Raw genomic sequence first — 16821 nt, 5'->3', positions numbered from 1 at the left:
GTTACTTTCCGTTGTAGGCATGCTATATCCTTCCCTGTATTCGTTCCGGGTTTTCGGAGTTATGCGAACAGCTCGAAAAACATACGCCGGTAAAACCTTTAAAAAATTCATCCGAACTGATCAAGAAAAGCCATGCCGCATGACAACTGGTTGACATCGTTCTTCATTTCCTTTTGTGTAGAGACTGCCTCGTATTGCGGTTTACCACCCCCCGCTACAAGGAAAGATGGCTCTCTAGGCCGAAATCCACTATGCAACAGTCTATATAACAGTAGGTGTTATTGCAAGGCAAATTCGCGCTTTTCTTGGGGGTATGCCCTTCCACAGTCGTCGCTTTTTTCCTCCGACTTTCGGATGTAAAAAAAAAAATTAACGACGAAAAAGCCTTAATTTTCGGAAAATAATCAACTCCGACAAAAAACAACAACATAAAACTTCCGAATATGCCAAAAATAAACTCCGAAAATTCGCAGCCCCAGTTACAAGAAAGAACAGAAGAGGCGAAGAAGAAAGCCACGGGTGAGGCTCATTTTATATACTAGCGAATGTTAGGCCGACTAAAGAGATTGCGGAACCCATTAATTTACACGTGTAAGGATATGCCTCGGAGAAGGGGAGGCACAATACCCCTTGCCTAACAAATTTATCATCACACTCATCACGTAGATGCAGATTACGTCGTAAAGCGAAGGCCCGCGTGCGGTAATTGTGCAGCTACGATTACAAGCTCACGGCTTAGAGTCTTTGAAAGTGAAATCTTTTCGTACACTGTTCCACGTCCCACTTCTGTGTGGTAGTTCTCGATGCAAAATCAAAAGTGTCTCAAAGGGGAAACGCTGAAACAAAGTCGGAGGGAAAGGTGTTGTACGCGATCGAAACTTCCCATTCATTTCTCATTCCTTTGCGTTACACCCTCGCAGAAAATGCGAACCTGTCAGTATTTGTCGTTCGGTGCCCTGCAAGTCGGAGCCCCAGGATAACATTGGCTACAAAGTTTGTGCGTCATGGAGCTCGGCGGGGGGATAGACGATAACAACGCCGTAATTTGAGGGGAGCTGCTTTCGGCACGCGCTCTCATTAAGATGCACACCCTTGGATGTTTCCAAAGGAGCTCATTTAAATACGGCTGCAGGCTCGCACAGCGCGTCTCATCGTGCGTGTATACGGATATGCACACGCGGGCGCTCAGGGAACCAAGATATTCCACCTCTCATATCTGCGGTGGGACTTTCAAATTGGAGTCGTCGCTTCGCATTCGGACACACACAAGTTTCCGCCGGCAAAGAAGGGAGGGGTGTATTTAACGTAATGAGTGCGTAAGAGCATTAAAGTCGCCGTTAATGATTGACGGTATTTTCGGTGTGCATACTTGAGTCATGATTTTACAGAGTCTGCCATTGAAGTATAGTATCTAATACAGACGGAAAATCATTCACCATAGCATTACTTTCTCTGTTGTTAGGTTTCTTTGTCACAGCTTATGCAACTTTTTCACGCTGCATACTGGCTGTTTCATTCAGAGTACAGCAGGTGTACATAAAGCACATCCTGATGGCTGTTATCCATGGGAACAACCATAAAGGCACTAAAAGGTCTATTGTGTACGGGAATGTACCGTACAGGAGTTATCAATAGGTTGATAGATTTTGGGTGTGCATATAGGGGAAAAAATAAATTTCACGATTTCGTCTGCGTGGATGTCCAGAAGTAAGCGTCAGTAGCTTTTTATTTACGGTTATTATTTACTTTTACCAGGACTACTTGAAGGAATCCACGTGCTCCTTCAATCACTAGCTTTTTTTTCGTTCATGCAGGGGCTTCCTTTCACCTTTTCTATTGATTTCTTATGCGTTTTGGTGTCCCAATACAAGGGAGAAAAGGTCCAACGAAGTTCAAGTCGCCGCACAGATATCCGACGAGAATAATTTACCGAAAAAAGAAAAAATAGCAAGAAATGAGCAGTCTTACTTACCAACTTTGATATTTTCTGAGACGCGCTCGAAGCGCCGGTTTTCTCCTAGCGGGTAAAACTGGCATGCTGCAAAGAGGAGAAAGCAAGAGTCAGCATGAATGTTCCCTGTCACTTTATATGCAGTTATCACAGTGCCACGAAAACATTCCCTTAAGCTGTTCCAAGATAAATGAGATTACCAGATGTTCTGTACTATTCCTTCAGACAAGTATAAACAATCTCTCACAGTATACGCATTATCTATCAAACAAGGTCTTAGTGTGTCTTGTCGCTTAATAACAACTTTACTTTAATGATGACTGATTGGCAAGTTTCATTGCCAGGGGCCATGAAACAAGAAATGAAAAAGATACAGACAACAAATGAAAAAGAAGTGTTTAATCGTGCGGAACGGATGGTTCCCGTTCCTTTTGTATTCCTGTCAAGGTAACGGGATCTTGCATTCTGCGAGTATATTTTTTTTGCGCTGTAGTGCCACTTTAAAGCTGCACTCTACACTCTTAGAAATGAACTTGACCGCATAGCACGCTCCTAGTCAACCATCATCTCGAATGATATCATTATCTGCCCTGATTTGGTGAAATCATTGGCGTATGACCTTTTTGTGACAATTTTGAACAGCATAAGTCACAAGAAGGCGTACGCGTCCCGTTTTCAACAAATCAGAGCAGATGAGGCTATCATTCGAGGTGATGATTGGATAGGAGCGTGCTATGCGGTCAAGTTCATTTTTAAGAGTGTACACTCCAAAAACAGAAGTTCACCGAAGAGCACGCTGTGCGCCAACCGTTGCCACCAATGTGGGTAGGCTTATGTAGGTAGGGTTTTTAACCAGTCAGGGGGCAGAACGACGTCATTCAGGAAGGTGATTGGCTAAGAGCACGTTATGTGGTGAAGTTCAGTTTTTAGTTCTGTTTTGCAGAAGGCAGGTCGTACTCAACGACCCATCTAATACTTTGCTCTCCCCGACGAACTCATGCACCCTCTACGCATCTCTACCCTTCACCCTACATTCGTCCGTCTTTTTTTTTTTTTTTGCTATAGTCGTGGCGGAGAGCTGATCCTTTAACATGTAACAACCAACGGGTTTGAAGCTCCAAGAAGGAACTGCACTTTATATGAAGGCAGTCGACGATATACAACACGTGGTAAAGTTCCAAGCGCACTCTAAGAAACAGAGCTTTACCGCATAGCACGCTCCTAGCCCACCATCATCCCGAATGACAACGTTCTCTCCCTTGACTGATGAAAACGGGGCTTACGCCATTTTTGTGGCAATTACGTGGCGCGTAATGCCACACAAATGGCGTACGCACCCCGTTTTCAGCGAATCAGGGAGAAGCATGATGTCACTCGGGATGATATGGTTGGCTACACTCTTAAAAAGAAACTTCACCGCATAGCAGGCTCCTAGCCAGCCATGATCTCGAATGATATCGTTATCTGTCCTGATTCGTTGAAAACGGGAGGCGTACGCCTTTTTTGTGACACCTATGCTGTTCATAATTGTCACAAAAAAAGGAGTACGCCTCACGTTTTCAACAAATCAGAGCAGATAACGATATCATTCGAGATCATGGCTGGCTAGGAGGGTGCTATGTGGTGAAGTTTCTTTTTAAGAGTGTAGGAGCGTGCTATGTGGTGAAATTCATTTTTAAGAGTGTAGGTGCGTGCCGTGTGGTGAAGTTCATTTTTAAGATTGCGGATCCGCATTGAACGCTGCAACAGACTAAAAAGCCGGAAGGACATTTCACTGTGAAGATCTATTAGACAGCCACGAGACTTGAGCTTCATAGCTAAGCGACGACTCCTCGTCCGGAATGAGACGAAGAAACTAATCTAGGCCCTGGAAACAGCCGCACAAAGGCACTGAAAAATTGCGCGCTGCGACTCGACAATGGTAGTGGCGCATCCCAATTTTCGCCGCCAACGAGCCAATTTTGAAACAGCACCCTAGGAAGAGGAAATTGGAACAGGAAGGAACTGCTTCAAGAGTGCAGCCCTTCTCATAAGGCAAGCTTTAAGCAATACCACTACGCCAGTTAAGAGACTGGGAAGTGAAAAAATAAATAAAGAAAAAGAGGGTCGTTCATGTCTGAACGAAGTGCAACTTAGAGCATGACGTATGATGTTCTCGTCCGAAAGGTTGTTTCCTGTGCAGGGCTACAGTAAAAGAAAGAAAGGGGTTGGGGGGAAGAGCAATCGTGGCCCGTTTTGGGGAGTAGATGAATTGTCGCAATCATTAAGCTCGATCGGAAATAGATGCGAAGAAGTTTATGAGAAGTATAAGTACTATTTGCAACGCCGGGGAGTATGTTTTATGGCTAGGTTGCTAAAGTGAGAAGTCACTTGCGATATATACGGGACTACAAGTGTAAGTGCTCCCTAATTTGCTCATTTGCTCCGTGTGTAGATCCATTATCGTGTCTCGAATACGAGTAAGTGTTTTGGTTTCTTTCGAGGTTTATAGCTAATGCCAGATTTGTAGGGCCACTTCGAGACTCTGCTAACGTCACCTTTGAGACCTTTGAGCGAATCCGGTGGTTTTGTCGGGTTGTCAGGGATCCAGACGACCACTTTATCCACCGCTGATGATGATGATGATGATAATGAATTTTTCTTTTTTTTCTGGCGCAAGGCGACTCAAGTTATAACCACTTCCACCTCTCTCTCTCTCTCTCTCTTCAAGGTTCCCTATACCCCGGGGCGACGTCTACTTTTCGCCTTCGGAGGGACAAGCGGGAAACTTGCCCCCCCCCCCCCCTCCTTCGTCCAAGAGAGGCTTCTTCCTACCAGAAAGGAATTTCTTTGGCGCCCCTTCATGTGGGCTCCGGGGAAGGGCAATAGCGCCCTGTGCCCTCCCGTAGACGCCGGCACTGCCTCTATACACATTTTTAGTTAATAATGCGTCATAGTCACAAAATAAAGTCGTTGCTGTTGTTATCGTTGTTGTTATACAGCGTGTGTGCGAGTTTCACAGTACGCGTGGATCACCCACCGCCACCTCTTACATACAGGCAGAGACAAGCGCGACACACTAAAAACACAACTTCACCGCATTACACACTCTGAACCAGCTTCATTCCTAGTGAAATCGTTCTCTGTTCCTTTTTGTTTAAAATACTAAGCGTACGCCTTTTTGTTACCATCTGGATACATATTAAAAGATGTATACACTTCCAATTTTCAACAATCCAAGAAAGAGGACGGTATAATTCGGAACGACAGCTGCTTCTGAGTGTGCTGTGCGGTGAAGTTCCGGGTCGTGTTTTTCTTCCCCATGATTTGCAGGGGAATGTCAATACTTCCCTCAGTGCAATTACGAGTCTTGAACGCTCTTTGCTGAAAGTCGAACTCAATCTACGTCAGACTGTGCGAGGAACTAATTGATCTGAATGACATTACGATCAATTAATTTGCCTACTTTTGTTGGCGTTAATTAAAGCTCATCTTCAACGCAGCAGACACGCATTCTTCGGAAGGATCCACGCGCAAACTATGCGTGAAACGTGCGGGAAGCGATAAAAGACGGAAGACGCACTGAGTGGAGCCTACGGCGCATCGAAAGGGTTGAAATCTCCAAACAGGAACTAATTAGAAGGGCGCTGCTTCAGTAGTGAGGTACCTTGTGCTATACTACTATCTATATTTCGATGCTTATGGGCACTACTCTCGTTGATAGCATCCGGGGATCTTCAGTGTTCAGGTATCGATTCGTGTCCTCCGTGGCAGATCTCTTGCAGATACCAGTTTTTTTTTTTTTTCTTTTGTCATTTGTTTATCCCGTCTAAGCTAACGTATGACTCTGGCTGCACTGGTTTTATGGAATTTGTATTTCGGAGAAGGTGAGTCCGTCGGATTCAAGTATATCCCATCACCGCTGCCGGATGCTCTCGGGTATGTCGAGTATTGCGAGCCTGTCGAGTTCAAGTGTGTCCCAGTATTTAATGAAATAGTGCTGATAAATTTAACGTAATAAATACAATGTTACAAATTCACGTTGATGCACAGAAAAGCATATACGGCAAAGGAAGTACTGGCTCAACAGTATGAACGCAAACGTATAGCTCTAAGAACACACTGGAAGCTTTAGTGCACATTTAAGCCCTGATCTAAAGTTACTTGTTGAAACTATTAGCTACAAAATTTGCAGCAGCGCATAAAACAAAGAGTCAGAGGCACCTTCCCAGGCAGCACAGAATCTTGGACCAATATGGGTTGGTCATTTGAAGGATTGGTCCAATATTGGACCAGCTTTGCCAATGGCCAGCAAATAATGGCTTCGGCATAGAAATATTCGTCCAACGTTGCCAATTACCAGCCTATGCTGGCTATAAACGAGCAGTAGCTTGCCAATGTAGGCAATAGACGATATGCAAAACGCAGCGCCCCCTCGTAGCGCGCACGGAAACCTTCGGAATTCCGCCATATCTGAGGCTCTCTCCCCGACACGAGTCATACACACGACTCACGTCCAGCTGTTCTATCGCGCGTCTTGCCTCACACATGTGCTGCTCACCATGTTATTGACATGGTGAGACGAGGGAATGCAAGCAAGGCTGAATTCTGGATTTCAATTTTGGGAGAGAGACTTACCGTTAACCTAGTGCAAATTAACCTGCTCTTTAATGCCGTCCTATAGACAGTTCAGTACAGTCCATTTAAGAACTATTCAGTGCACTGTATATGGCATAAGCATTTGGCACAAAATAAAAGCTTAGTACGGTTGTGGAGTATCGATGGTCAATTATCCTAAAACTGTCTATGTTTCTGGATACCATCCGTGACTGATCGATAGTTTTGCATCACTACGCGTTCCCTTGGTAGTTTTCTCTCTAGCTTCTTCTTCTTCTTGAATGTGAAGACTGATGGCACAGCAAATTCATAGGTGCCCCGTCTTCCATTTGGCACGTTTGCATCAAAATCAGTCTCTTTGAAGGGCCATGAACACACATTTGCTGTGTCAGCATTGAACTTCGTGTTTTCTCTTGATGGCTAGCAGTCATACCTGTCTCAGGGAAGCTGTTGAAGGTGACTGTAAGGCGGGCATGAAGTGTCCTCGTACTAAATGGTTGAAACAGTCAGAGTGCACCGTCTGAGGGGCCCATCTAAGGAGGACTATCTGTCTGGTAAACAGTCACTTGAAATGAAGTGCAACAAAACGTGACAATTATGTGGGAGATGGTCAAATAACGAAAACTCAGATTCACCGAGCTGAGAAAGACCACATTTTATACCAGTGCGTAACTGTGAGCATCACAGCGGGTTTTATAGCAACAGCTACAATCGTACTAAGTTTTTATCTTGTACCAAGTGTTTCTGCTGTATAAAGTGCACTACCAACTTCTCAAATGAGCTCTAGTAAACTGTATAAATTTCTCTTGGGCTGGGATAACAAAGCATCGTTGCACTAGGTTAACGTAATTTTCTTGCCCAACCTATGTCACAGCGCTCAATGCTTTCAGTGCAGTAAGGAATACTGACATTTGAGGCTCTCTTACCTGGTTTACATTCCCCTTTGAAACCCGCGTCTTATCACACAAATAAGATAGTGAACCAGCATATTTGAGAAGCAGGACACGCAAAAGAACTGTTGTATGACAGTCGTTTCCATTGCTCGGGTCGGGGAGGACGCCTACGACATGGCGCTAGGTTTTGCATACGGTCTATATGGGAAGTACACACCGGCAATATGGGAATCCAATATAGACATGCCAATATTGGTCCAATATTGGACCAGCTTTGGCGATGGCCAGCCAATAATGGCTTCAGCATGGAAATATTGTCCAACATTGCCAATTACCAGCCTATGTTGGCTATAGAGAGAAAAAAAAGGGGGGGAACTGGTGTACCGAAGAGGGGAGCAAAGAATATGGGAATCCCATATGGGCATGCCAGTATTGGTCGAATATTGGGCCGGGTGGCATTTCCAAAATTGCGCCAATATTGGCATCACCAATTGCCAATATTGGCCCAATTTTGGGCCATTATTGGCGTGCTGCCTGGGTTCATAATTGCCGCAGATACAAAAAAAAAGTCAATTTACTGATTGAACACTTCCGCACTTCCTATAGAGACTGCAGAGCACGTGAAGATGATCGTTTCTAACGTTTCATAAATGCTAGGGAGCATGCACGTGAAGCGATGATCCTTTCTGAAGTATCTCCCCTACAAAACTACAATGGCAGTCAGCCACTGACCCATATTTCCCGTCACGCAGAGATGTGCCGTGTTACGTCATCGTGCATCTGGTGCATTCTTCGAAGAAAGCCATTATCTTTTGTCGCGTCCACCTTTTACATTGAAAACCACGATAAATGTGGTACACGAACGGAGACGAGACAGCGGCGATTGTGAAGCCAGTCATGTAAAACCGATACCCGTTAAATGCGAAAAACGTGCTGAGCATCGTCGGCAACGAAACGACAATTTGTCCCTTGCTGCTGCTGAAAGGAGAAGCCGTGTATTGGAGCGAGGCGCCGAAACATTGTTGAAAAAAAAAAAAAAAGAAGAAGAAGAAGAAGGTTTCTTTCCACACAGAAAGCAGAAAGGGCGCCACTGCGGTTGTGACGTTACTAGGCGACTCTTTGCTTACTGATATTCATTACAACGCGCAATATGCATTCGTATATGGTTGATCGCTTTGTCTGACGACACGACTAAGTGATAAACGTTATGTGAGCCCCGCCCTCTACACTCTAAAAACAGAACGTCACAACATCTCACGCTTTTAGCCGTTCACCATCCCGAATGACATCGTTCTGCCGCCTGATTGGTTAGAAGCGGGAGGCGTACGCCTTTTTTGGAACACTTATGCAGTTCCATAAGAGGCATACGCCCCGCGCTTTCCACAAATCGGGAGTGATAAATTCTGTGCAATGGTTGACCTTCACCGTGCTATGTGGTGACGTTCTGTTCTTAGTTTGTAGGCCGAGCACATCTATTCTTAGAGTGTATCATTCCGACTGACATCGTTTCCCCCCCCCCCCCCCCCACCTGGTTTGCTGAAAACGGGTGGCGTGCGCCATCTTTGTGGCATTCTGCAGTTCATAATTACCACAAAAATACAAAAATGGCGCACACCCCTCGTTTTCATCAAATCAAAGCAGACAACGTTGTCATTGTCACAGTGCGCCAAGTATGCTTGAGCATTATTTGTATTTCGTATGTTTGAATTCATTTTTGAGTTTCATATCTGTGTTCAATGCCGAGATAATTTTTTGTGAAGAGGCATCACCTGCGGGTTTTTGCGCGCAGACGAGAAGTCTGGACTAAACAAAGCGGCAAGGACACCTGGCTTTCGACTTGGGCTAGTCGCGGAGACCACTTTTAAGATTAGCAATCACCGCCACCGCTCCCCAGTGTGTGAGGCGGCGGTTGGGAGTCCCAGGGGTAAAAGGGTAAGAGCTTTCGGGAGAGGTGCCGGCGCCAGAAGTCAACAGGTGTGACATATTAAGATCCATGTAGCAAGGGGGGATCGGAACATCAAACACATGCCAAAGTACGGAGAGCCAGGTGCCTTCGATTAAGATGTTTTCAAGTGTCGGCCTCGTTTGAGGTAAAGAGGTGATTTAAGGGAACCGCCGTGTTTTTGGCGGCAGTGTTGGTCGGACTCGGAGCGAAGAAGGACACTCGGGCAACGTAGGAGGTTTGACGGCACACGGCCGTCGGGGAAAGTCGTACGGACGAGGGGACACCGGGACAGCTCTATTTGTGTGTTCGACGGTGTTGTGATGTTAGTGAGGTGCAGTGCCATAAATCCAACCACCGAGGACAACGAAGACAAGGAACCCCGGACTCCAGCCCCAACTCGGAAGACTTCCCGCCTCAACAGATAAGACTCTCGATTAGTTGTTGAAATTTTGATTCTGGTTATGATCGGCTAGAGTGGCCAGTTGTGCGTTAGTTCGAGCGTTCAAGCCTGTATGTAGTAATCGAATTCCCGTTTGTAGCCGTATAGGTATTTGGGGCACTGTAATGATATGAGTTGAGTTTTGTGTGATCCTGGTTTTGTGCTAAAGTAAATTTTGTTTTGTTGAGTAAACATGGCTCCTGTTTCGTGTCACTTGCACGTCTAGCTGTTATTACCCAACGCCTCGACTGTGTCAAAGATAACCTGGTCGCAGAGGCACCCGATCTCCGGACTCTGTGACAATTATTGGCGTCCGCGACAGGACACAGTGTTGCCGTGGGGGAAAGCAGTGTGACGGGTAGGTGATCACGAGAGGAATACCGTGTGATTTGGAAGCTATGGAGCTACAAGAACTGTTGCTGGTCGGGAAAGAACTTGGCCTAGAAGGCACAGCCTTGAGGGAATGGATCGAGAAAGAGCAGGCTAGAGAAAGAGAGAAAAGGGCAGAAGAACGAGAGATAATGAAAGAACAACTACGGGTAAAAGAGGAGTCAGCTAGGCTAAGGGCAGAAGAAGAAAAACGGAGTTTAGAACTAAAGATAAAGCTACAAGAACTTCAGAATGCGAGTTCGGGCCATGCCGCGACTCCAACGGGTCCTAGGGAGGCGCCCAGTACGTTACCTATCACCCCGCATCGTTGGCTCACACCGTTCGATGAGAAGAGAGACGATCTCGATGCCTACCTCCTTCGATTCGAACGGTTGGCTACGGGACAGCGTTGGCCGAAGGAACAGTGGGCAACCGCTCTGAGCGTATGCCTTGTTGGAGAATCATTGGCCGTGTTTGCGAGACTCACCCCCGAAGATTCCGCGGATTACGATCAAGTTAAACGGGCACTTCTGCAAAGGTTCAGGCTCACTGCTGAGGGGTTCCGGGAGAAGTTTAGGAGCGGAAGGACCGAAGATGGGGAGACAGGGACCCAGTTTGCCGCAAGATTAAGCAACCTGTTTGATCGATGGATCGATCTTTCTGAAACCAAGAAAGACTTCGACAGCGTGCGGGACCTGTTCATAACCGAGCAGTTCATCAAGGGATGCCCTACGAAGCTGGCCACCTTCCTGAAGGAACGGAAAGTGGGAAATCTGACAGAAATGGCCACAATGGCTGACCGATTCTTGGAAGCACAGAGCCACGCAAGTCGGAGTAGAGGAGAAGAGCCGAAATCATTAGAAGAGCCAAGACGTGCGGCAAGTGGGAAGAATGGTCGTGAAAAAGAGGACGTGCGGAAGCAGAAGAGATGCTTCTTGTGCAACAGGGCAGGACACGCAGCTTCGGAATGCAGAGCCAGGGTTGGAGCCACACCGAGGAGCGTCACCTGCTACTCATGCGGAAGGGCGGGGCATACAGCAAATATGTGCCAAGAGAGAGTTTCCAGGGCCCCACAAGCATCGTGTGTTGTCACCCCAAGACAGGAAGAAGGGAAGAGACGCGAATGGCCAGAAGATGGCTACGTTGAGTTGAAGAACGGAGAAAAGCTCCCAGTTGTAAATGCATTCATTGCCCGCGACACGAAATTTTTGGTCGACGGATTGCCAGTAGTGGCAGGAAAGATTGGGTCACGCGAGGTAACTGTTCTCCGTGACACGGGAAGTAACACTGCAATTGTGCGGAAGTCGCTGGTAGGACAAGAGGACATGACAGGGGAATCGAATCCTGTTGTTTTGGTGGATGGAACGGTGAGGTATTTGCCGGAGGCGCAAATACATGTATTGACGCCCTTCTACAATGGGCCATTGTCGGTCAAATGCATGGAGGACCCACTGTATGACCTGATTTTGGGGAATCTTCCGGACGTTCGAGCGCCAGATGATCCTGACCCTAAATGGGATGTGAAAGATGAGGAAAAACACTGCACAGAGGAAAGCAGAAAGGATGAACGTGGAGCCGAATTTTCAGCAGCGGTGGAGACAAGGAGACAGGCCCAGAAGGCCCAAGGTACGAGGAGTTGCGGCCCACTACACGTGCCACAGATTGCGGGATGGCCGGAGAAGCCAGCGGAAATTGAGCAGGCTCAGCAAGAAGACGACACCTTGAGATGTTGTTTTGAGAAGATGGGACAGAAACTGCAGTGTCGAAATCCAAACCACAGTTACGAATACGTGGTCAAGGGAGGAATATTGTACAGGATGTACAGAATGGATGCCGGCCGAGAGTTCCAGCAGATGGTTGTGCCAAAGAAGTTTCGGCAGATTGTTCTCCAGATGGCACACGACGGAATCATGTCCGGACACCAGGGCATTCAGAAGACGACGGACCGCGTTCTCACCGAGTTCTTCTGGCCTGGAGTACAAGCAGAGGTGCAGAGGTTCGTCAAGTCATGTGACCAGTGTCAAAGAACCACGCCGAAAGGACGGGTACCGAAAGTACCGCTGGGGAAGATGCCGACGATAGAAGAGCCTTTTCAGCGCGTGGCAGTGGACATCGTCGGGCCAATCACTCCGAAGACAGCGAGAGGAAACCAATACATCTTAACGATGGTTGACTATGCGACGCGGTATCCGGATGCCGTTGCGCTTCCTGGTATCACGACAGAGCACGTCGCTGAGGGTCTGGTAGAAATGTTCACCCGGACGGGTATCCCCAAAGAAGTGCTAAGTGATCGGGGCCCTGCATTTGTCTCGGAAGCCATGCGCGAAGTGAGCCGCCTTCTATCGCTCAAACAGATCCATACTACGCCGTATCACCCGATGGGTAACGGGCTAGTAGAAAAGTTTAATGGCACCGTCAAGACCATGCTCAAGCGTATGTGTCAAGAGAAGCCCAGGGACTGGGACAGATACCTCGCCCCATTGTTGTTCGCGTACAGGGAGGTGCCACAAGCGAGCCTGGGCTTCTCTCCTTTTGAATTGCTATATGGCCGACACGTGAGGGGGCCATTGTCGGTGTTGAGAGAGCTGTGGACCAATGAAGAGATTGAGTCCGATGTCAAGACGACATATCAGCACGTTTTTGATCTCCGGAACAGGCTGGAGGAGACGTGCAAGGTAGCGCACGAGGAGTTGGAAAGAATGGGTGCACGATACCGCCAATACTATAACAAGAAGGCTCGTGCGAGGAAGATGCAAGTGGGTGACCGGGTACTTATATTGTTGCCGACAGATCACAACAAGTTGCTCATGCAGTGGAAAGGGCCGTTCCCAATTGTGCAGCAAAAAGGGGAAGTGGACTACGCAGTCGACTTGGGCCACGGAACGAAATTGTTCCACGCCAATATGCTAAAAAGGTACGAAGAGCGGGAGGCCCCAGAAAATACGGCGAAGCGTACCGAAGCTTGCGGCGTAGTCACCATCGACGGGAGTGAATGGGAAGACTCTGTGCCTATGCTGAATTTGGAGCAGAAAGAAGATCACAGACAAGTAATGTTCGCTACGACCCTGACGCCACAACAACAGAGGCAAGCGGAACACCTGGTGGACGAGTTTCAGACGATCATGTCAGACGTACCGGGACAAACTAACCTAGTCACGTGCCAACTGGAACTGTCTACCCCGAAACCTGTGTATACCAAACAGTATCCACTGCCATTCGCAGTCCGTAAGACCATAGAGGACGAAGTGCAGGCAATGCTACGCCTGGGGATTGTCGAGAAGTCCAGCTCTGCCTATAATTCGCCCGTCCTGGTTGTTCGGAAACCTGATAACACACATCGCCTGTGCATCGATTTCAGAAGATTGAACGATGTGTTGAAACCGGATGCCGAGCCGATCCCCAGGGCGGACCATCTCTTCGCTGACATTGGGAAGAAGAAATTCTTCTCAAGGCTTGATTTTAGCAAGGGGTACTGGCAAATTCCTCTCGACGAACAATCACGGCCAAAGACTGCGTTTTCAACAGCATCAGGACTTTATCAATTCCGATATATGCCATTTGGAGTGAAGACGGCACCAGCAGTTTTCACGAGGCTGATGCGGCAGCTATTCGGCGACCTGCCTGATGTTAGGTACTATTACGACGATGTCCTGGTTGCCAGCGACACTTGGGAGGAACACCTGGCAACCTTGAGAGAAGTCTTTAGAAGAATACGAGACGCTGGGCTTAAAGTACGGCCTACTAAATGCGCACTGGCCCTGGAGGAAGTCACGTTCGTGGGACATAACGTCGGACGAGGACAGGTGGCCCCGTTGACGAAACTGGTGGAGAAAATCCAGAATGCCGAACGACCAAGGACGAAGCGTCAAGTTCGTGCTTTCCTGGGACTGACCGGATATTACCGGGATTTTATTCAACACTACGCAGAAGTGTCGGCACCATTGACAGATCTCACGAAAAAGGGATGCAGCAACAATGTTGATTGGCGAGACGAACACGAAACTGCTTTCAACGAGCTGAAACGTCTGCTGACCCAGGCCCCGATTTTGCGCCTACCGGACCTGGAAAAAGAGTTCGTCCTTCGAACCGACGCGTCTGATAAAAGTATAGGAGCTATACTCCTACAGGAACACGAAGGAACGTTGCACCCTGTTGCGTACGCCAGTCGCAAGCTGCAACCGAGAGAAGTAGCGTATGCCACGAGTGAGAGAGAGGGACTTGCCCTCACCTGGGGCATACAAAAGTTTCACACATACCTGTACGGAAAGGAGTTCATCCTCCAGACGGATCACCAGCCCCTCGTGTATCTGAACCGTACGAGGCATATGAACGCGCGCATTATGCGCTGGAGTTTATTGTTGCAAGAATATCACTTCCGTATACAATATATTAAGGGTAGTGAGAATGCAGGAGCCGACTACCTCAGCAGAATGTAATATGGGCATGAATAGTTTATTTGAACCTTGTTGTGCTGGTTTTACATAACCCATTTATTTTAATACCGCTGACGTTCTTTGTGTGTTCTCGGGCTCAATAAGTGTTTGTCTCTTTCGTGGAGTGTAAAGCGGTGTAGGATGTCTGATTGTAACGGCCGTTATGTGTCCCGAAATATAGGGATGGACGTACATCCGCTAGTTTTACCGTAACAGTACATACTTGTGCGCACATGTGTCTTTTGCTTGTACATATTATTGTATAATATTCTGGAGTTGGGGGTCGTGTCACAGTGCGCCAAGTATGCTTGAGCATTATTTGTATTTCGTATGTTTGAATTCATTTTTGAGTTTCATATCTGTGTTCAATGCCGAGATAATTTTTTGTGAAGAGGCATCACCTGCGGGTTTTTGCGCGCAGACGAGAAGTCTGGACTAAACAAAGCGGCAAGGACACCTGGCTTTCGACTTGGGCTAGTCGCGGAGACCACTTTTAAGATTAGCAATCACCGCCACCGCTCCCCAGTGTGTGAGGCGGCGGTTGGGAGTCCCAGGGGTAAAAGGGTAAGAGCTTTCGGGAGAGGTGCCGGCGCCAGAAGTCAACAGGTGTGACATATTAAGATCCATGTAGCAAGGGGGGATCGGAACATCAAACACATGCCAAAGTACGGAGAGCCAGGTGCCTTCGATTAAGATGTTTTCAAGTGTCGGCCTCGTTTGAGGTAAAGAGGTGATTTAAGGGAACCGCCGTGTTTTTGGCGGCAGTGTTGGTCGGACTCGGAGCGAAGAAGGACACTCGGGCAACGTAGGAGGTTTGACGGCACACGGCCGTCGGGGAAAGTCGTACGGACGAGGGGACACCGGGACAGCTCTATTTGTGTGTTCGACGGTGTTGTGATGTTAGTGAGGTGCAGTGCCATAAATCCAACCACCGAGGACAACGAAGACAAGGAACCCCGGACTCCAGCCCCAACTCGGAAGACTTCCCGCCTCAACAGATAAGACTCTCGATTAGTTGTTGAAATTTTGATTCTGGTTATGATCGGCTAGAGTGGCCAGTTGTGCGTTAGTTCGAGCGTTCAAGCCTGTATGTAGTAATCGAATTCCCGTTTGTAGCCGTATAGGTATTTGGGGCACTGTAATGATATGAGTTGAGTTTTGTGTGATCCTGGTTTTGTGCTAAAGTAAATTTTGTTTTGTTGAGTAAACATGGCTCCTGTTTCGTGTCACTTGCACGTCTAGCTGTTATTACCCAACGCCTCGACTGTGTCAAAAATAACCTGGTCGCAGAGGCACCCGATCTCCGGACTCTGTGACAGTCATTCAAGATGATCGTTGGTTGGGAGCGTCCTATGCTGCGAAGCCCTGTTTTTAGTGTGTAGGCAGTGTGTTCTGGATGCCCCTCAAGATATCGTGATGGACGTATTTTGCCTTAGTATATATATGTATATACTCATGGAACGATGTGACAGCACCAGAGGACACGTGTTTCGCCGTGTTTGCGGCTCGTCAGCTCTGGGTAGCTGCGCATCGTTCGGAATCGGCAAACCAGGGGTCGCTCAGCGAGCGGTATACACCTGGGAGGGTGACTGAGCACTCCTGAATGTCACAGTGCAAGCCAGTGAATTATAATTAGGGAAAAAAGCCATTAAAGAAACAATGTCACCCAGTCACCCTCCCAGTCACCCGTCACCCTCCCAGGTGTATATCGCTCGCTGAGCGACCCCTGGTTCGCCGATTCCGAACGATGCGCAGCTACCCAGAGCTGACGAGCCGCAAACACGGCGAAACACGTGTCCTCTGGTGCTGTCGCATCGTTCCATGAGTATCTGTTTCTCTGCATGCAGCCATAGAAGCCATCTTAATATGTAAAATTTCAAACACGTCTAGTGTCATTTACTTGTTTCTTTAATGGCTCCCCCCCCCCTCATTATATATATATATATATATATATATACTGTTTTTTGCGCTTCGGGAGCATCCCAAACTTTCTTCTTTTTTTCCTTTTTTCAGTCACTTTACACCCAAGGAGCCACATACATCTCTCTACACTTGCTTGCTATTCTTCGTGCTTCCTTGCCTTTCATTAGCATAACCGCATTAGCACACAGGGTCCCTATTCTCGTCAAAATAATCGACCTCGACTACTTTGTGTGTCGTCTGTCATTTGATCGTCACGCCTTGGTGGTCACGCC

The 16821-nt window shown here is 47.5% G+C and overlaps 1 protein-coding gene across 1 annotated transcript in view; it reads right to left on the bottom strand.

Annotated features, from left to right (window-relative positions):
- Positions 1 to 16821, bottom strand: part of LOC135368450 (protocadherin Fat 3-like) — a 213163-nt gene that overhangs the window by 106905 nt on the left and 89437 nt on the right. The window contains exon 3 of the mRNA XM_064601731.1: positions 1973 to 2038. Coding sequence (XP_064457801.1) covers positions 1973 to 2038 — 66 coding nt within the window. The remainder of the gene's footprint in view (positions 1 to 1972; positions 2039 to 16821) is intronic.

Source organism: Ornithodoros turicata, chromosome 9 (assembly GCF_037126465.1).
Source record: "Ornithodoros turicata isolate Travis chromosome 9, ASM3712646v1, whole genome shotgun sequence".
In the NCBI taxonomy this organism is placed as follows: Eukaryota; Metazoa; Arthropoda; class Arachnida; order Ixodida; family Argasidae; genus Ornithodoros; species Ornithodoros turicata.
Note: the sequence above shows the minus strand (reverse complement) of the source record. Positions and strands in the feature narration are given on the sequence as shown.